Source organism: Carex rostrata, chromosome 15 (assembly GCF_964058835.1).
Source record: "Carex rostrata chromosome 15, lpCarRost1.2, whole genome shotgun sequence".
NCBI lineage: Eukaryota > Viridiplantae > Streptophyta > Magnoliopsida > Poales > Cyperaceae > Carex > Carex rostrata.
The window spans coordinates 5,666,834-5,687,526 of NC_135932.1; the positions used below are offsets into that span (position 1 = coordinate 5,666,834).

Genomic DNA, 20,693 nt, shown 5'->3' on the forward strand with positions numbered 1-20,693 from the left:
AGCTGGTCTGGATATGCAATAGGAAACCAAGGCCCATCCTTGATAGCCGATTTCAGTAAACCCATAACCAGATCTCTGGAGGGCTGGGGAACCCTTTTTTGTAGCGTGTCGCTAAGAAAACTCTCCGAAAAGGGCTCGAGAACCCTTTGCATTAATAATTTTTATAAAAAAAAAAAATTATGGTTTAAACCGTCTATTTTCATTGGTCCCCTTGAGACTTTAAACATTACGATGAAAAGCATATATAGAGTAGAACTAGGGTGTTTCTCACCAAGTCTCATTGTGAATTTAACTTTAAAATTTTGATTTCAAATGACGAATTTGAAATCCATCTAACTTATGAGTGATGCATCTATATGCAAAAAATTAAAACTTTCGAATTAATTTTGTATAGAGTCAAGTGGTCAACAAATATTCAAAAAATGAATGCATTAAAATTAATTTATAAAGTTTCTAATTTTGACCGCTTGACTTTATACTAAATTAATTTGAAAGTTAATTTTTTTTGTATATAGATGCATCACTTATAAAGTAGACGAGTTTCAACAATTCAGATTTATCATTTAAAGTCAATTCGATAGGTTTTAAAGTTGAGTTCACAATGAGGTTTGTTGAACTTAGGAACACACTAATTCTACTTCATATATAGTCTAACAAAACTTAAAACATACCAGTTAGCAATTCTGCAAGCAGTTCCTTCGAACCCTGCTTCTCTAGAGAATATTGTATGTTCTTTTTCCTTCATAATGTCCAACCAATAGACTTGTATTCTTTGTTCTGTGATTTTGCTAACCTTTAATTTGCCAATTTATCCACCATGCCTATAATTTCATTTTTTTCTTGTATCCCATTACAATATGAAATTTGAAGTGAGCAACAAATATTGAGCAAAGGGGCAAAGTCAGACAAGATGATCTACTATCTCAACCAATTTGAAGAGCATAGAATATATGATGAATTTAGTCTCCAGCTTCTCCTAATTACTAGATTGTCTTTAGTAAGAAATCTATTTAGGAGGGCCACACAAAAACTTTTAACCTTAAATTAATGTAGGTTTAAACTTCCATAACACTCTCTGGAAATGAACTCTCTATGCCCTGTATATATAACTATGCTATATGTGCGCTTTTGACGGATAAATTCACATTGGTACTCCACTACTTCCAAACGAATATTAATATACAAAGAATTAAGTATATATTATTGGTAGGATGTTACAAATAAATCTCGTAAAAAATTATGTGCATTTATAAAAGTTGAACTATATCAATTTTCAAAATTATGTTCAGAGGTCATCAAAGAGAGATCTTCATTGAGACCTCTGTCCCTGCAAGTATTTTCTTGCCCAAAAGGCAAAATTTAACAAAGCAACAAATTCAAGCACAGATAGCATGCCATAAAAGAGATCAAGCCTAGTGGTATCAAATGTCATTCCATCCAACCACCCTCTTCCATCATTTCCACTTCTTGTAACTCTACTTACGACTGCAACAATCGCTCCGTCCAGCCATACTGATAGACCTACAATGCAGAACACCATAGAAGAGCTAAGAGATTTAATTCTCTCTGGCAGCTGATTGCTGAAAAACTCCATTAACCCCACAAATGATGTAACTTCCATGAGACCAACAAGAATAAATTGCGGTAGCATCCAAAGAAAAGATAAATCTTTGGGGTCTGTTGCCATCCTCCTCTTTCTTTCAACCAATGCAGCAACAATCGTGGCAATCATTGCAAAAACAAAGCCTACTCCAGCACGTACCAAGTGAATAGTAATGGTGTTGTACTTGTTACTGGTACATCTTCCTACTAATGGTGTGATTAGACGGTTATATAGTACAAGGACAATCCACTGAATTAATACTGGCACAGCATAGAGGGCTGCTGGTGCTATCCTGACACCGCCGAGATGAGTATTCATAGTGGCAGCTACAGGGGCTGTAAGAGTGAAGAATAGAGCGAAAGGAAAGTAACAGAATACAGCGCTAAAGAGTATCGGTAACATCTTTAGGAAAGATTTAGTCTCCTCCACTTGAGAAATGGTGCAGTAGGACCATGCATTTGTGTCACCAGTGTATATCGATGCTTTATCGAGAAATCTGCATGATAAATATATGTATCTTGTCAAATATCAACCATTTCGTTTTGTGGACATAATTACAACAAATACATATATATGAGTTGCAATTTGACATTTCTTTTGTGTTTCTAGAAATGACAACTTAAATGTTAACTCATATACATATTTATAAAGATTATTATTTTTGTTACCTCAGGTCTTTTGTCCGAGAAAGCATTTCTGCATCACTGGCATCTGCTGCAGGAAGCTCAGGATCTTCGATGCTCTTCTCAGGCATTACAATCTTCCTCTTCTTGAATGCCACAATAATGACCTAAACAAATTAAGATAATATTTTAGTTAATTTGCCAACTACAAGTCTACAATTAACGTAGATATGATACTATTTTAGTTAATGCCACAATAGATGCTGCTATTCCAATGGACTTCTTTTGGACTTCTATTATTTTTGGCTTATACAATTGTATTACTAGTCTATTTGTCAAAGCATAGGATCATAAATTACTCTCTTTTAGTCATTAATTAATTAATTCTTACTATATTACCAATACTTTATTATCCACCAGCCGCTAAGTGAGATGAAGTATTGAAGTGTCAAACTCTCAATCAATCTCTAGCTATTATAGCAAACTAAGAACTATCTTATAATTTTATACTCTCCAATTAGTCGTTTTGCACGTATATACTGACATCAAACGATCACATAACATTCTATTTTTTCTTTGAAAACAATCATAAAGAAATTGTGTACATACTGCTATAAAAATACCTGTATAATTCGAGTCAGCGGACTTCCAACGGGTAATCTATAGCGATAAAAAGGAGTTCCGGTGGCTCCAACAATCAATCCAGACAGAATAAACAATGCACATACACCTAGACCCAGATTCCACCCCTTAAAACTCTGAACCCACACCACAAGTACCAGTCCAACAGTTGCTCCAAAACAAGTACCAAAGGCAGCGATGTCAAAAAACCTAATTTTTTGCTTCATCTGAGGTGCATCATTGGTGTCAAACTGGTCGCTGCCAAATGCGGGTGTAGAAGAGCGCATGAAGCCTTCACCAAATGCCACCATGAAGAGGCCGAGGTAAAGCAACGAGGTTTTCCAGCCTTGGAGCGACTCACAGTGTGCGTTAGGGTTTTGTTTTATGTTGCAGTGAGGAGGGTGGAGCGAGGAGTGGTGCACTTGGAATGCAAGTATTCCATATCCCTGTTTGTACATGTGGTGGATATGGTCAATTAGAAAATGAACACAATTGAAAATCATGTACATGATGTATGCTTAAATTAATTTCTCAGTTCATTGAAAGAGATGAAAGTTGTCCTTCCATAATGATGTAAAGTATGTGCACAACATTAATTTAAAGCAGCTAACTGAAGTTTTAGCTGAAACGTCTCAATTTCATGTATGTTTTTTTTCGTAATTATTTAGTTTCGTGCGCGTGGTACCACAACAATTTTGAAGATATTTCATAAAGATATGCAGGAAGATTACCAGGATTTCAAATGGACCAAAGAAAAATATTGCTTTGAATCTGCCAATGTAAGAATCTGCGACAAATGCTCCCAAAATGGATAATATCCACGTGGTACCACCAAAATTCGTGCTGAGAATCACGCTGCGTGCAATGGTCATGTTGTGTGTTGAACGAAAAAATCCGACCAGATTTGTGTTTGCCGCATTAATGCTGCTCCTCACTATCACCAACACTGCATGAATGCATATGTAAAATTAATTAATATATTGAACAAGCTTATGTTGTTACGTTTAATAGGAACCGAATCTCCTGCCTACCTGTTGGCAGGAAAATCTTTTAGTATACAAGCAAGTTTTAAACATCCAAAAAATTTACTATGAGATATTACGCTTAGTATACAAGCAATGGTACATAATGTTGAGCTAGTTAGTCATGAGCTTTAAACTTCCATAAGATTTCGAATATTGATTATTTTTCAACATAACTTTTTATTGAAGAAAAATTTATACATAAATTCGTCATTTTGGTTTACAAAATACAATCAAAGACAATGCAGGCTGCATGTCACAAGAGATGCACGCATATATTTTCACATCCACGAGTTGAAATACAATATCAGTAAATTAATGTGCATATATATATATATATGTACGTAGGGGTGCTTACAGTAGAGAAATAGAGTTGCTCTGACTCCTCCATGCCTCTTTGGATTTACTTGGTTTCCTCTCCAATCGACCATTGTCTCCATATTCTCTCACTCTCTCTTTCTCTATAGATCTCGTGGAATAATATATATGTATATATATAACAATTTGGTAGCGCAGCTCTATGTTTGTCTCGCTTTTCCCAAATGGGCTTGCTTATATAGACAAGAGGTATTGGCGCATATAAGTCAAAGTTAAATTTTTCAAGCTCCGTTTTTGGCGATATTGAATCTTCTCACGAAGATGGTGCACTAAGATTGCGCTCACTATGCAATTTTTTATAGATATGCAGAGTATATCAACATGTGGATATCGTGATAGGATGATAAGCAGCCGTGTCTAGAATAACTCCACATCACCAATATTCAACTCAAATGAAATAACGGGACTAAATTAATTATGAAAACAGTGATCAATAGAAAGAAATTGCTAACAGAAATTTTTTAAAGCTTTGGATAAGAACTGGCATATATAATATATTGTAATTTTTTCCAGGTGATATTTTATATGAATATGCAATTGCGCATGATTTATATGGCTATTTGAATTTGAATTTTCTGACCAAATTTTGGACCTCATGTTTTCAAATTTGGGTTCTTTTGGATCATGCAAGTCTTCCATCCATTAATTTTTCTTTTTCTCAACGATTAATCTAGTTGCAAATATAGTAGTTAGGTCGGAGAGTATATTCACCCAATGGGTATCAACAAATTAAAACTCCTTTGTCCAGTAGGTTGATCCATACCTATTTTATAACGGGAATTAATAAAAGAACTTTCTTTTCATCAGAAAAAAAATGGAAATAAAATATTTCGTTAGTTAATTGGGTTAGAGTAATTGATAGATACAAGATTATTTATGATATTTTTGTAATGAGGAGGGTTTATTCAAATAACTCCATTTCTTGTGTCTCAATCATGCATCGATTTTTAGAATTATAATAACTAAAAATGTAAAGCTTAAATGTCAAAATAAAACTATTATATATGATCAATATCATTTTCTCTATACACACATCAAATATCATGACATTTCAATTTTGTTTTAATTAGTATAAAGAGCTTGCAAATTTACACCGATGTAGATAAATTAATTAAGGACATTAATTTTTCAAATTATTGATTTATATAAAATCAAAATCGACAAGTGACATTTTTTGTGTGAATGTAAAGAAAATAATATGGATCGCATCTAATGGTTTCATTTGGCATATAAATTTTAGAATTTTTGTTATTAGAAAATTGAGAAGTGGAGGCATGGAGGCACAAAAAATAAAGGTATTTGAACCCTCCTCTTTTGTAACAATCATTTAATATATATATATATATATATATAGTTTCTTATAACTGCAAAATTCATTTATTCAAATATCTATTATATTATTTAATTATATAGTCGATGATATTTTTTCAAATTAGTGATATTTATTGAAAATATATGTGGTCCTAATTCTAATTAGAAAAATGATATTTATTCAACATTCATTTATTATATTTTTCAGGTTTAATTGTTTAATGATACTACAGAGCTAGCATAAAAAAAAACATGTATATTGAATGCCTCTCAATTATAAGAATCATATATTAGATGTTCTAGTGCTTATTAACTGTAGCCAAGTGTTTTTATTTTTTCTATTTTGTCGATGATAATTGAATGCTAACTAATTTGGTATACACTGAAATTTTTAGTGCAAATGTGAATTTTTAAACATTAATTAGGGTCAACGATGAGAGATGGTGACATGCTAAAAGTAAGATTTCTGTAATTGTTTGATATACATGCACAACCTAAACTAGACATGATGAGGAAATTAAATATGCATGGCGGCCCACATAAACATTATTTAAATGCTGAGAGGAAATTAAATATTTGATCAATCCGAAACAATGGCTGCAAATTGTTATAGAAGTCAATATATTATTTGTCTTTATATAAAATGGGATGTATAGTACTACTATATATATATATATACGTACGGCATGTTTTGTCTTCTGGCGTGCTATTGAATCTGTTGGTCAATTTAATGTTTGCTTCAGTTAGAATATAACAATCAGATCGATACATATTACATACACTTAATCAAATGCATGCATGTGGGCTGCGAGGAAAGAGAACTCGTATGAAAAAGTCAGAACTTTATCTCTTTGAAACAATTGGAGGCAGTAGAACTTCCATTATTAATGAGATCTAGTTATTAAGGAGAGATTGGCCCCTTCATCAACGGAGGGGATAATTAAGAGGAGGCAAGACTTTAGTCGACGAGAGAGCGTATCAGTTCATCGCCAGAGATCAGAGAGAGGAGAGAGGAGAGAAGGGTGTCGGCGAAGTCAAGAGAGGAAGGGAGAATAAATATTAGACTTATTACAAGAATCTGCTATTGGCAAGTATAAAAGTTTTTAGTGTTTATATTGTTATGGATAATTTTGTCGGTAATAATGATCCTTAAATAGTAATTTTTGTCCGTTCGCTCAAAATTTTAACTGAAACGGTTTAATTAAGTTAGATCAGCAAAAGAAGTAAAGATAAATGAAAACTTAAACAATTCAAAATTGAAGTCTTGAGGTTCAATTTGTAATTTGGGACAATTTCAAATTAAAAAATATACTCAAAAATGGTTAATTCAAAATCCGACCCAACCTGATTAGATTTGAAACCAAATAATATTTTGAAGTCAAACCAATATCTAAGCCGACATGATCCTCAATGCAACACATCCAACCTGATTTATTGCTACATCTATTACAAACGAGTCAGTTGAATGTAATTAAGCTTTCTCAATTAACAAATTCCGATTTTCTTTCGGTAATTAGAAAATATGTGCAGTTGATTTGTGAGGCATACAGCCAAATAAATTGATCTCAGTTCTCAAGGGCTTTTGTAGGTTTGTTGTCACTTGTGTGATATCGATCAGGACTTTAAAAAAAAATCTAGAACCTTCCTGTGATACCTTTTAAGTCAACGTAAAGCCACGCAAGCTACACTTGGTATATGCACATGGCTGAATGAGTGAATGTTCATGCCTAATATAATAAAAAAAAAAATTGGTATATCCGTAGAAATTGCACTATATATAATATATGATTGCTAATATAATTAAAACAAATTAAATTGGTATTACAAAATACTGATCTATTCCTATCCAAATCATTCAGACTCTCAGATAAAATGAGTAATAAAATGAAAATTGATGGTTAGATAATATCTATATACTCCATAAAAGTGGTTGTGTTTCAAACTTTTTTAATCTATGTTAACTTATATTATCAGTTGTTCGATTTGCTTTTTTATTGTTATTTTAATTATGGTATTTTTATAATAATGATAACCATAACTTAAATCAAATTTGCACAAAAAATCAAAGGCTTAACTCAAGTATAAATTAAATGCCATAGTTAATTACTAACATACATCACATAATTAAGATATATAGTCTAATATAGTGGCTAAGAGTTAATTCGGTGCTCAATATATCCATAGAACCTGGGTTCGAATCACAAGCAAAATATTTGGGAATTCAAGTTTTGGGACATATTAGAGACTGTTTCGGCCAATCAATATATTACAATAATCAAATACGTCTTGATATATCTGATATCGATCGGGAGTGTATCGGACGTGTATCAGATACGTATCTGATACGGATACGAAACCATATATAAAGTATCGGGTTAACATATATAGCTAAAATGTAATGAAAATTTTGAAGTGATACACTCTTTTATGATTCCTCTCTAGAAACTTTCATGTAGCTAATTGTGTTTTTTGTTATTATATAGTCTTGTGTTTTGAAAAAAAAAAACTTATTTGTTTTAAATGTTGGAATCTTATTGTTACACATAAACAATTCAATTCTATATGTCACTATTGATCTACCTATGCCAAAATGGTCATCATGCAAAATTCATCAATTCTTAGGGAGCAGACGCAATACCTGACTCCATTAGCGTATTTATGCAAAGCTTCTCTCAAAAGCGGTTGATGAACTTGTAAGACAGCGGCAAGAAAAACTTCGTGCCGATGTAGAGGTTGAAGCGTCGGCGGCCTCCTTAGTGGTAGGATAAAGCCTTCCAAAGCTACAAGACCGCCCTTGTGAGATCGTGTTCACAATTTTTTAATGATCTCACATCTCTATTCTTTAATGGGGAGAAGTAGAGAAGGCTACAGAATTGACTAGATGACGGCTAGAAAATTCTGCAACTTTTCGTATATTCTTGTGCTTTGGGGACCAACCTATTTATAGAGATGTAGAGTCGGCATATTGCCACCCTAACTCTAAACCAATTTTCAGCCACATGCCAACTTAAAAAAACGTGCATAAAAAAATGTGCATCTGCATCAAAATCCGTGCAGCAGCTGAAAATTTGGTTTCCTTAATTGCAAATTTCAGAATCAGTCCATCAATGATTTAATTTTTGCCTAAATTGTTCTACACATTTGTGGACCACATCCTAATGAATATATTGATTGTCTATTTTCTTATTTGATCACTTTAATTGACAATCATATATGACAGTAAACAATGCATAATTAGATTACATATATGCTCAATGTTGGCATTAAATCCAACGAGGTTGGCAATAAATCCAACATTAAATTTATTAATAATTGTTATATTATTTTATAATTTAATATTTCAAACATTTTTTTAGACGAAGTTAAAAGAAATCTCTAATTATATATAATAATGATTGAAATGATCGATACTGATGCTGTGATACATAGGAATAGAAGATTTCTTTTCCCTGGCCTTTGCATTAGTTTAATTGGTTTGTCCCCAGAAAGTTTCTCTATATGCCCTCCTCATATTAATATTACTCCTTGACAGTTACCTTGCACCTCTTAATTACCTACCTTCCACGAAGCACATCTTCATTACCTCATTGATGATAAGTGTGATTACTAAATTATACCACAAAGCGAATTAAATTAACAGGCGACGACAAACTAGAAGAAAAATAAATAATAATAGAAAATAGAGAGAGATCATTTCTATATTTATCTAATTAGTAAATTAATGTTCCCCATGTGCGTATAATGGAGAAGGGGAATATATTCTATTTAGGCTCTGAACATTAATTCCTCTTCTTTCTCTTTTAAGCTTTTTGTTGTGTCAAGGATCGAAGTATGATGAACTTCCTCTTTAGCACAAATCTCGCTGATCAATTGTCTTACGTGTCATCATTTTTCCACCAATTAATTTCAATCTCCGTTGAGAATTCAGTTGTTATACTAGAACAACTCTACAAACAATAATCAAATAATAACTAACAAATAATCAAATAATAACTAACGATATCTTTATTTAACTATGCATGCAAGAATTGAAGTAATCAGGTATTTTACAGCTTACTAATTAGTTATTATATATGTAATTTATGTTGTTTCAGCGCGTGTCTACTGCAAGTATAAAAAAATTAGTATTATTTTGGTAAGAAAAAATTACACATCTGCATTTGTTAAAAATAATAAAAAAGTTGAAGGCTGATCTTAGTCATTCATCATCGATCAAGCAGCCTAGAATCAATCAAGAATAAAATATATGTTCTGTTGTTATTTTTAGAAATATGTATAAAGTATGAATAGTATATACCATAAATAGGAATAGTAACGTTGGTACAGTAACAGGTACATAATATAGCCGTTAGAAGTTGTAGTATAAATATAGAATAGGACTTGTGTAAAAAAAAAGTTTTTCAATAACAAAAAAACAGATCAATATTAATACAAAATATTCATAACTCTCTCTGTCTCATACTTCCGCTAAAATCAACATGGTATCAGAGCCTTGCTTTAAGGCCTCAGAATAGTTCAATCAACAAATTGTTGCGATTGAGATCGTGACACCAACATGGCAGAGGCGATGAACAGCACCATCAAGGTACGATCGTCACGCTTAACCGTCACGCTGCTCAACAATCGTAACTTTCAATCATGGGCCAGAGCTGAGATCTATATGAGAATGTCATGGGCGAAGCAGAAATACCCATATCAGAAAAAGAAAAAAGGAGAGAGATGGCTGCAGCACCGAGACCCGATAACCCAATAACTCAATAACCCAATAAACCACCATAGTACCAGTAAGAACTGGTATTCACGAAATAATCAATACCGCAGAGCCAATATCAGATTCATACCAACAAAAATGCCAAAAAAGGCTATTCATCCCAGCAAAAACCAACGAGCAAATACCAGAAAAAAAAATGAAAAACCCCCTCAAAGATCTGTTTTGATCAGATTAATACCAGAAAACAAACCGAAAATAGCACCAAATCGCATCTGTTCCTATAAGATATCAATAACCAATACCCATACTGGTACCTGTTCTTATCAGGTCCAAGAGGAAAACCCAACAAAATTCCAAGATCTGATTTTATCTGATTTATACCAGAAATTTCAGAAAAAGAACAGTGTTGTTTCAGCCAATACCAGCAAAACCTGGTACAAAAAACCAGAAAAGAAATCCATAAAAAACCAGTGACCAAAAATTTATCAAAATCCCTCCTTTCATATCAAATACCGAAAAAACAGCCATATCAGCAAAAATGAGAAAAGACAGCACCAATAAAAGCCAAAGCCACAAAAATACCACACCAACCTCACACAACCGATAGTGTCGAAGTCTTGAGAAGAGCCGAAAGTTCTAGTTGGCCTCAACTCGAACCTTGATGCGGTGAGGTCACAAATTCTCTCTCAGCCGTATTCTCTATGATTCAATAAGAAGAGTCACGATGCTGCGTTATGAATGGTCCACAAGTCCTCGGAGGCAAGGGACACGAGCAACTTTGCTCCCGTCAAAACCTAGCTCTAAAATTGAAATAAAAAAGTGCATAGATTGCAAAAAAGAAGGGCATATAGTTGACCGGCGTTGGTTCCTCTATTCCCATCTCCGACCAAAGAGAGAGATGGCAGCGGAGAAGGGAGGAGGAAGGTGGAATCGGACCGAAGAAAAGAGGAACGGGGAGAAGAAGAAAGGGAAAAGGTGAATTCTCTCCATTCGGTCAGGAAAATGGAGGTATCCATTTAAGGCTCCTTTAGTGGGTCAAACGGGTCCAGTGAAGGTGATCCAATACGCTTAATGTTCATGAGAATCCCCATGTGGTACTCTAAAACCAATATTTAAATTCATATTGTGTAGCCTTTAAGTTTATGTAAAAAAAAAAAAATGATTCCCCGTTAGACCTAATCTGAATAATAAAGAAATCATATATATAGCTGTGCACCAATCAATAGAAAAATTTAAAAACTTTCCGAATATATTTCTGAAAATGTTCAAAATATTTTTATAGAACCATCTACAACAAATTTGCTTTCTATTAAAAAATTAGTACAATTCGAATTTGATTGCAATGCAAATTTTTCATTAAAAAAAAAAAAAAAACATGTTTTGATAAATTTCAACATTTTAATTATAAAAGTTCAAAACTTACTTTTCGGCATTTTTAAAAGCTTGACTCTTTTCAATTGTATGTTGACATATTGAACGGTATAAAATTGTTTCGCAAATTTCTAAAATTTGAAACATTTCCAAGTTATTATATCTAAGTTCTAATTATTTATTTTTGTAAATCAAAATTTAAAATTAATACTCTCTCAAATTTAATGCATAAATTAATACACAGAGTTTTCTTACAGTGAATTGTTTTTTTTGAAAAAATATGAGAGAAATATAGCACAAGACTTTTGGACATCCTTTCAATAAAATATTTAAAATCTTCTAACTTTCCTATAACAATTGTATTAATTATGTTTGTCAATTTACCAGAAAACCCAATTCAGTGCACAAATTTAATATACATGGACTTGTAAAATTTAATTCATGAATTTTGAAAAAATTATTTTTATCTGGTGACCATAACAATTTAATTCATGGATGTTTATCTAGAGTCGAAAAATCACCAAAACAAAACCCAAAAAAAGGGGTCAGTAATAACCCCAAAAAGGGGTGTTTGGGGTGGCTGGCTCAATAAGATAACTCAAAAATACGGTATCTTTTTTTAATATAATTAAAATTTTCTTACATGATAAATTAATAATTGATAATTGATAGTGGTGACAAAATATTTTTTATAATCTAGACATAACAAAAATGACAAAATCAATAAGTTAACACAGGAATTTAAATTTGGCACCTTGACTTTATATTAATTTAGATACAAAGATCGGGTTACTGCGATTGTTTGAATTTTTAATTGTAGGATTGAAGAAATGCGAAGAACATCAAGGGTGATGCAACCATCTTCAAGACTTAGAGACGATGCAATCCGTTCGTGCATGAAAAATATGCAAGCCAAAATCGAAACTCCACAATATGCGAAGTGAGGAGCAACTTGCCAATATCCACATCAAAGAATTGGACCCGAGTCCATTCAAAAATATCACAAGCAAGCTAGGATTGTACAACATATACATTCCTAGCTTGAGGGGGAGTGTTAAAAATAATAAAAAAGTTGAAGGCTGATCTTAGTCATTCATCATCGATCAAGCAGCCTAGAATCAATCAAGAATAAAATATATGTTCTGTTGTTATTTTTAGAAATATGTATAAAGTATGAATAGTATATACCATAAATAGGAATAGTAACGTTGGTAGAGTAACAGGTACATAATATAGCCGTTAGAAGTTGTAGTATAAATATAGAATAGGACTTGTGTAAAAAAAAAGTTTTTCAATAACAAAAAAACAGATCAATATTAATACAAAATATTCATAACTCTCTCTGTCTCATACTTCCGCTAAAATCAACAGCATTGTTGAATTACTATGAGTCTCTTCAAGTTTGGTGAACTCCTCATAATCCATGTTACCATCTGAATGCATGAAGAAAAACAAAGAGATAAAACAGTGACGTTCTCCAACTAATGAAATATCCGTTGTACCAGCAAAACAACTGGCAAGATCATTTTCTTAAATCGCAAAAAATGTAAAAATGCATAAAGTTAGAACAAATTATAGTCAGGCATATTGAATTTATCTTTTAATGAAATTTCATACCCGGTGTCCTCTGCACTTGAAATGTAGCTCCAGATGCTCAACATCAGTAAACCTATTAAGGAAAGTAGCCATAGCGAGACAAGGGAGAGAGGGGGCAAACTTAAATTGGATTTAAGGGCAGAAGTTCAAAAGACGCGCATAGCGAGGGGGCGATTAGTACAAGAAATCAATTTTGAACAGGCTTGGTTGAAAAAACGAGAACAAAGACTACACAGTTTAAAAGTATAAATCTATGTTTGAAGATTGGTGATAACCATACACGGCCTTTAACTAACTAATTGTGTACAATTATATTCTAGCATACACGGTTTAGTATTATCAAACTGTGTATAAAAGTTAGTGACTTTCGTACACAGTTCGGTACTATTGGACTGTGTGGATATCTGTGAGCTTTTTGCGTAAGCGCCTCCTTCCATTACACCCTTCCATTACACACTGTTAATGTGGAAAATTTTTGTATCCGTGTATGACCGCGTTTTCTGTACTAGTGATAATCTATCATTTCTTTATCTTTTACGGCCTGTTTATTTTGATAATTGTTTGATTGGGTATTGCGGTTAACAAAAAAAATCGTGGTCGATAAAAACTCGTCTATTTAGATATAGATATAAAAAAGGAAGATATGATGTAGGTGTTGATATAGATATAGATCTAATTAATTTAGGTATAGATTTGACAATATTTCTAGATCTTGGTATGCACAACTAATCATTTTGATATCTTCATAATATATTTTCTTTTGTTTAATTCGTGTAACAACATTATATTCTAAATTCATGTTTACACTATTATATATTGTGCATACTAACTTAATTTAATTGAACTCAAAAATACGATCGGTGGTTTTTCATTTTTCGTGATTTAAAGTTGCTTCTTACCTATTAACCCCATTTGATCTACATGAATAATTAAAAAAATCATATTATTTTCCAAACCAAAAACTCAATATTAAATTATCCCGTAGAACCAGACGTATATCCATTACTTACGAGCAAATTATATTACTTCAACTTATTCTTTATTATAATTAATTTGATTCATAAATATTCGCTTTGGACTTTAGAGAGCCCGCCGAAAAATTAATTCAGACAAAATTGGGTTGTGCCATCTCTAAGCCCATCAGGCCCACAAATCAAACTCTGGGCGTAGTTAATTAGTTTTGTAATCTGCGTTATAATTGGATATACAAATAGGAAACTAACCAACCAAGGGTCTAAGGCCCATCTTGAAATTCAACTTGTACAGGCCGATTTTAGTAGACCCATGACCAGATCTCTGGAGGGCTGATAACCCTTTTTTTTGTGGCGGGTCACTGACAGAAAACCAAACTCTCCATGCTGCAGTCTTAACCTACGAGTCCAAGAATCTGTGGTTCTTCACACAGAAAGTTAAAAAGGAATGGACACTCCTAATCGCAAGAAAGGACGAGATGCATCTATCTATAATATGTCGACAAATCCCTGGATTGCAGTTGTAGTTTTGAACAGAGACTCCAGTTATTCGTATCAAAAGTTTAAATAGCGTTTATCAAATAATATGAGTTTTTTGTGTGGATTATCCTAACCGTTCAAATATATTCCGCACGAATCTCAAAGCACAAATAATACTGCCCCCCGGCCCCCTGCGCTGTCCCCGAATATGCACCGGCTATGAGATATCTCAGAGGATACGCACTCAATCCAAAAGTCGTGTGCGAAATCTATTTCTCTTTCTTTTCTTCTCAGTCCCTCCCTCTCTCTCGGAACAGTAGAATTGTAGAAAATGTTGATAAGCAGAGTGATCTCTCACTCACAGTTGCCCCCTTTCACCTATTCATCTTGTCTTTCTTCTTCAGAAACCATAACCTCCTCTTTTCTTACAAGAAACCAAGTAACTTACACAAGGAGTTTGCTCATGCCATCCATTCTGACAGCTCGCTCTGCTGGAAGAAACTTAAACAATCCTGATGGGAATGGGATGTGTGATTCAGCCGAAAATTTCAAATTAGATGGCAGTGGTATGATATATCAGTTAGTTATACTAATTTTATGGTCAGTTTGGCCTTTGTTTGCAAATAAACCTTGTTACATATACGATTCCCATTGTGCATGAGAATTTGTATGGCTTTCTTTAATATTGAAGATGTGGCTGATTGTAATGATTCTTTATTGTAGTATGGTACGTTCGTACCAGTAGGCAATTGATGATAATAAGGAATTGTACCAGATTTTAGTGGGCATTAGCATGAGTCTTCCCTGATAACAAACAATGATGTGCTGATGATGTAGATATGTTTCTCACCTCTCTTACGGCAAAAAATCTTAGCTGATGGCATGTGGCTTGTTATTCAGGAAGGGTTCTCAGGGTTTTGTAATTAGTTGTCTTTCAGCTGTGTAATAATTCTGGTTTAATGTAATCTTTTCTGTTGCTAATAGAAAAAGGGAGCCATGTTGACTGCACATTTTCAAAAAGAAAATTATTGTATGCTTTATTTTGGGTGTTTTGTTTTGGGGGATTGGGTCGGTAAAACAACAATACATAAGAAAATTTTGAAAGAAATTTGGGCTAATTTGAGAAAAAATATGACAATAAACAAGTCGATGATGCTGAGAAGTTCAGGTCTGTTGAAGGCCTCTTCTAAGAGAGAGATGTCTTTCTGGAGCAATAAGTATGTGCTTGGCCTTACAATGACAGCTGGAATTGGTGGACTGCTCTTTGGCTATGATACTGGTACATAGTTACTTTATCTCTTTGTTTTATTCTTTGTTTTTCTTTTTCTTTCTTGGTCTATTTCTCTGTAATTGATTTAATAATATTTAGCTCCCTTTTAAAAATACTGGCCGCAGCTGTATCCTTCTATTTTTTTTCTTGTTTGGTAACTTGTTATTATTATTCAATAATTAAACACAATTTTTTTTTCTTCGGTGATTCATGTATTCTTCTTAGTGTGTTTGGTGCTTAATGGGATTAATCAATTACTTTAGAACCTTCGACATCAAGTTCAAGCCAAAAGCAAAATAGTCAATGTAGTGTACTGGTACAAGGTAGAATAGTATGTCTCAGTCAAGTCTCTTTTAATTCTGCATTTGGACAGAATAATGGTACCTCTTTAGGAAGTTTGGCACGAAGAGTTGTTAAATTTGCTTTAGCAATTATTTTGCTTCAAGATCTTAATTTTTCTTTTCAAATCAGTGCATAAAAGTTCTCCTATAAACTCCTTAGGGCTTTTTTGTTTACTTCTATTAGAAAGCGTTAAGAGTCATTCGTACTTTTTATGTCTCCGATCTCAATGTTTCATATCTTGTGAATAACCGTGGCTAGTACCTCTTATGAAAATTTAATCCATTTGTCCCTCCTAATTTTGCCTAACTAAAAAGAAAAATGAACTGAGTTGGTACCTATTTCATTAGGTGTGATATCAGGAGCGCTTCTATACATTCGAGACGATTTTAAAGCAGTCAATGATAATTCAGTGCTTCAGGTACACAGTATCCTAAACCTCTTCATCTGATTTGCTTTGACTAACTTATGATTTTAAATTACACTGCTTGGGAAATACTAAAATTACTTAACATGAAAAACCCCACAAGAAAAAATTTGAAGCATCCCTTGTGTTATAGTATAACATAAGAAATTTCCTGTATGCCCTTGACAAAATTATTTTCCTTGCACCTTGAACTCAATTTTGTTCAAAATAAGTGTAAAATACCTTCTGTTCTCTGTACATATTCTTTCAAGTATGATTAAAATAACTGGTAATTAAGTTGTGTATAACAAAAGATTATTGGATGAGGATCTGACTTCAAGGATATTTCGTACATTTTCTAAGGCTACCGGATATTACTTAATTTGCAACGGCATATGAGATAGATCTTTATTAGGGTACTAATCAAATTTTTAATATTACTAAGGAATGATATTTTGTATTCCCTGAAAATTTACATAACTGTTAACAAAATTAAAACTGAAATTTTAGACAGATAATTACTACTTAGTCTCATAAAAGGGCAACCCTATCCAAACCTGTAGCCAGGAATGAATTACAACAGCTATATATATTAGTGATTTAATTTCCATACCAGTTAAGAATGTAAGTTTAACCCTAACACATTTTTTTGTGAAAAAGATTATGGAATCGTTTTATACGTACACAGAATTTTTTTTTTTTTTTGGGTCTAACAACACTACCATATCAAAAAAAAAAATAGAACATGAACCTGAAACTGAAACTGAAAATAAATAGATCAATATTATCACCATTTCATCTCATTCTTCAGGAAACGATTGTGAGCATGGCAGTGGTTGGTGCCATCATTGGTGCCGCTGCTGGTGGGTGGATCAATGATGTGCACGGGCGAAAGAAGGCCACACTTCTAGCAGACATAGTTTTCATTATTGGATCGCTTGTCATGTGCATGGCACCGGATCCCTATATTTTGATCTTGGGACGGCTTTTTGTAGGCCTTGGAGTCGGTATTGCATCGGTCACTGCACCGGTTTATATTGCTGAGGCAGCGCCATCAGAGATCAGAGGTGCGTTGGTCGCAACCAACGTATTGATGATTACTGGAGGACAGTTTCTTTCATATCTTGTGAATCTTGCTTTTACTGAGGTAATTTGTGAATTACATACAGTAGGTTCTCAAATTGAATTTTTTTTAGATTTCATATATGGGAATATCCTGGGATCTTCTATCAGAGTTAGGTAAAATTTCTTGATTAATTTTGTGACATGAATCAATGATTATTTGTCATGAGTTAGGTTCCTGGTACATGGCGATGGATGCTTGGAGTGGCAGCCATACCAGCAGTTGTACAGTTTGTTCTCATGATGTTTCTACCCGAGTCACCTCGATGGCTTTACATGAAAGTAATTTCATTGTTTTCTAACAATATTTTGAAATCATCCCTGTTTCTCACTTTCAATTGATTATATGCTTATTTATTTTTTTCTTGTAGAATAAGAAATCAAAGGCAATAACAGTGCTCGAGAAAATATATGACTTAGATCGGCTGCAAGAGGAGATAGACCAGCTTGCGGCTGCTTCCAGGCAAGTTTCCCAGTCTGGCAAATCTGTTAGTTACTTGGATGTATTTAAGTCGAAAGAAATACGGCTTGCATTCTTCACTGGGGCTGGACTTCAGGTATAAGAATTAAATTAAAAACTGAAACAGTTTATTCAGGTGAAAGAATTTAGCATAGCCTGCTATATCTTGGGATCTGTATTCGTATGACTTGTGGTTATAACAGACTACTAAGACTTTGATTTTGATTTTGATTTTGCACATTTCATTTCGGAAATGAACGGCTAGACTCATGAATATGTGAAAACATTTAGTTTGCTTTGTGTTTTTGGTCAATCAAACCCTTTTTTTTTTTTTAAATTTTAGTGAACATACTTCTATGACAGATACTTTCTATTTTAATTATTTCTTGAAATTGTTACTTTTAACAACTAAAATCTCTCCTCTCCAGTAATCATGGAAGTTTCTTGGGACCCAAAAAGGAGGAGAAATGATTATGACTACTTTTTTTATAATTTCTGCAGGCATTTCAGCAATTCACAGGAATAAACACAGTTATGTACTACTGCCCGACCATCGTACAGATGGCTGGTTTTTCCTCTAAGAAGCTCGCTCTTCTCCTCTCACTAATCATCGCTGCCATGAATGCAATTGGCACTGTCATTGGCATCCTTCTCATTGACCGATGCGGCCGCCGTCTCCTGGCCCTCACGTCCCTCTCAGGCGTCTTTGCCTCTCTTCTCATACTCGCATATGCCTTCTACCTCCAATCCTCCAACCTCCATGCACTAACTACAAGTGCAACATTAGGTTCTGGAGCCGGTTGGTTCGCTGTGGCCGGTCTGGCATTGTACATTGCATTCTTCTCTCCGGGAATGGGACCCGTGCCCTGGACAGTCAATTCTGAGATATACCCCGAGGCGTACCGCGGTGCTTGTGGCGGCATGTCAGCAACGGTGAATTGGGTTTCTAATTTTATAGTGACACAGATGTTTCTGTCTGTAGTAGAGTTGGTTGGGACCAGTACAACATTTCTGATTATTTCTGGGATTACAGTGCTGGCCTTCGTGTTTGTTTTGTTTTTCGTGCCAGAGACAAAGGGGCTTACATTTGAGCAGGTCGAAAGGATGTGGAAGGGGCGTGCCTGGGGAAATGGGCTGGCTTCCGGCAGTGGCCGACAGAACATTATAGGAAATGAGACTTGAGCATGATTTAAAAGTCTTCCAATGGATCGAGTACTTGCTGTCGATTTTTGGAAATACTGAACTTTTGCCAGATTTAACTGTTCAAACTTCAAAAGCTGGATTCTTTTGATTCATATACTTAATTAAGAAATTGTAAATACAGTTTTCTACATGTATTCACGTTATTATAAACTGATCTGCGTCTGTTGCCATATTTGACTGCTTTTCAGAAAGTTAATATATAATGGAGGCATTAAGAAATCACAAATTTAGAGGAGCGGTATGAGCCTTCGTCTCTTTATAGGAAGAGATGCAGGTTTAGTTGACAAAAATAACATCTAAGAAATGAGTAGAACTAGGGTTATTCTAAGTTCACTATCCTTCTTTGTGAACTCAACTCTAAAAGTCTAAAACACATCGGGTTAACTGACGAATTTGAACTGTTGAAATTCGTCTACTTACGAGTGATTTATTTATATGCAAAGATTTTAAAATTTTGAATTAATCTTGTACAAAATCAAGTAGTCAACTAACATTCAAAAATGAAAACATTAAAATTAATTTATAGACATTTTAATGTTGATCACTTGATTTTATACTAAATTAATTCAAAATTTATAAATTTTGCATGTAGATAAATCACTCGTAAGATATACAGATTTCAACAGTTTAAATTTGTCGTTTAAAGTCAATATGATAAATTTTAGAGTTGAGTTTACAAAGAAAGTTGGTGAACTTAGAACACTAGTTCTAGGAATGCGTATCCTCTGCATTAACTCAAAAGAGAATCTTTTGAGTTAATGAATTTCAAACAGAGCCAATCCGACTCATGTCTATAACATAGGGATCCTTTAATATTAGTGCAAATCTAATTTACATGAATCTTAAAACAAATTGGATAATCAAGATGTATCAAATCAAAAACTCAAAAGATTCCTAATCTTTTGAGTTAATGCAGAGGATACGAATTCTAGTTCTACTCCTATAGGTCTAACTAACGTTCAGTATTTCCAAAGATATGGACCTACCCAACATGAAAATCCAATAAAGGCCCATGAGCTTTCATGCTCATTATTTGTTATTATTTAAAATGATTATCAACAGTTCTTCCGATAGTGTCGGAAGAAGAGCCTATGAGGAGAAATTCAATGTCTTGTGGGTGCGTCTGAGCAAACCAGAATGTGTACCGGATCATTGAGAATTTTTGGTGTCTATCCTGGCTTTTAAAAATCTTTAACAATAATATCT

General features: G+C 33.6%; 2 protein-coding genes across 2 annotated transcripts; one reads left to right on the plus strand and one right to left on the minus strand.

The window, feature by feature from the left end:
• Window positions 1-1,309: 1,309 nt before the first annotated feature.
• LOC144566644 (protein NRT1/ PTR FAMILY 4.3-like) lies at window positions 1,310-3,305 on the minus strand. Its single transcript, XM_078316682.1, has 3 exons — window positions 2,850-3,305; window positions 2,272-2,393; window positions 1,310-2,099 (listed from the first exon to the last, which is right to left on the minus strand). Exons 1-3 carry the CDS (start codon window positions 3,303-3,305, stop codon window positions 1,310-1,312), a joined length of 1,368 nt encoding a protein of 455 aa, XP_078172808.1.
• An 11,630-nt stretch (window positions 3,306-14,935) lies between these two features.
• Window positions 14,936-19,603, plus strand: LOC144566471 (inositol transporter 1-like). Its single transcript, XM_078316496.1, has 7 exons — window positions 14,936-15,253; window positions 15,856-15,966; window positions 16,647-16,717; window positions 17,514-17,849; window positions 17,999-18,106; window positions 18,196-18,381; window positions 18,786-19,603. Exons 1-7 carry the CDS (start codon window positions 15,019-15,021, stop codon window positions 19,464-19,466), a joined length of 1,728 nt encoding a protein of 575 aa, XP_078172622.1. The 5' UTR covers window positions 14,936-15,018; the 3' UTR covers window positions 19,467-19,603.
• Window positions 19,604-20,693: the final 1,090 nt, after the last annotated feature.

Bases quoted from the DNA above. Each gene is read 5' to 3' on its own strand.
- LOC144566644 (XM_078316682.1), bottom strand. From the start codon at position 3,305: ATGTACAAACAGGGATATGGAATACTTGCATTCCAAGTGCACCACTCC. The intron at 2,394-2,849 runs GTATTTTTATAG...TAATTTGTTTAG, and splicing joins CGCTGACTCGAATTATACAG to GTCATTATTGTGGCATTCAA. The intron at 2,100-2,271 runs GTAACAAAAATA...TTTATCATGCAG, and splicing joins TCTCGGACAAAAGACCTGAG to ATTTCTCGATAAAGCATCGA.
- LOC144566471 (XM_078316496.1), top strand. From the start codon at position 15,019: ATGTTGATAAGCAGAGTGATCTCTCACTCACAGTTGCCCCCTTTCACC. The intron at 15,254-15,855 runs GTATGATATATC...TGAGAAGTTCAG, and splicing joins TTTCAAATTAGATGGCAGTG to GTCTGTTGAAGGCCTCTTCT. The intron at 18,382-18,785 runs GTATAAGAATTA...TAATTTCTGCAG, and splicing joins TCACTGGGGCTGGACTTCAG to GCATTTCAGCAATTCACAGG.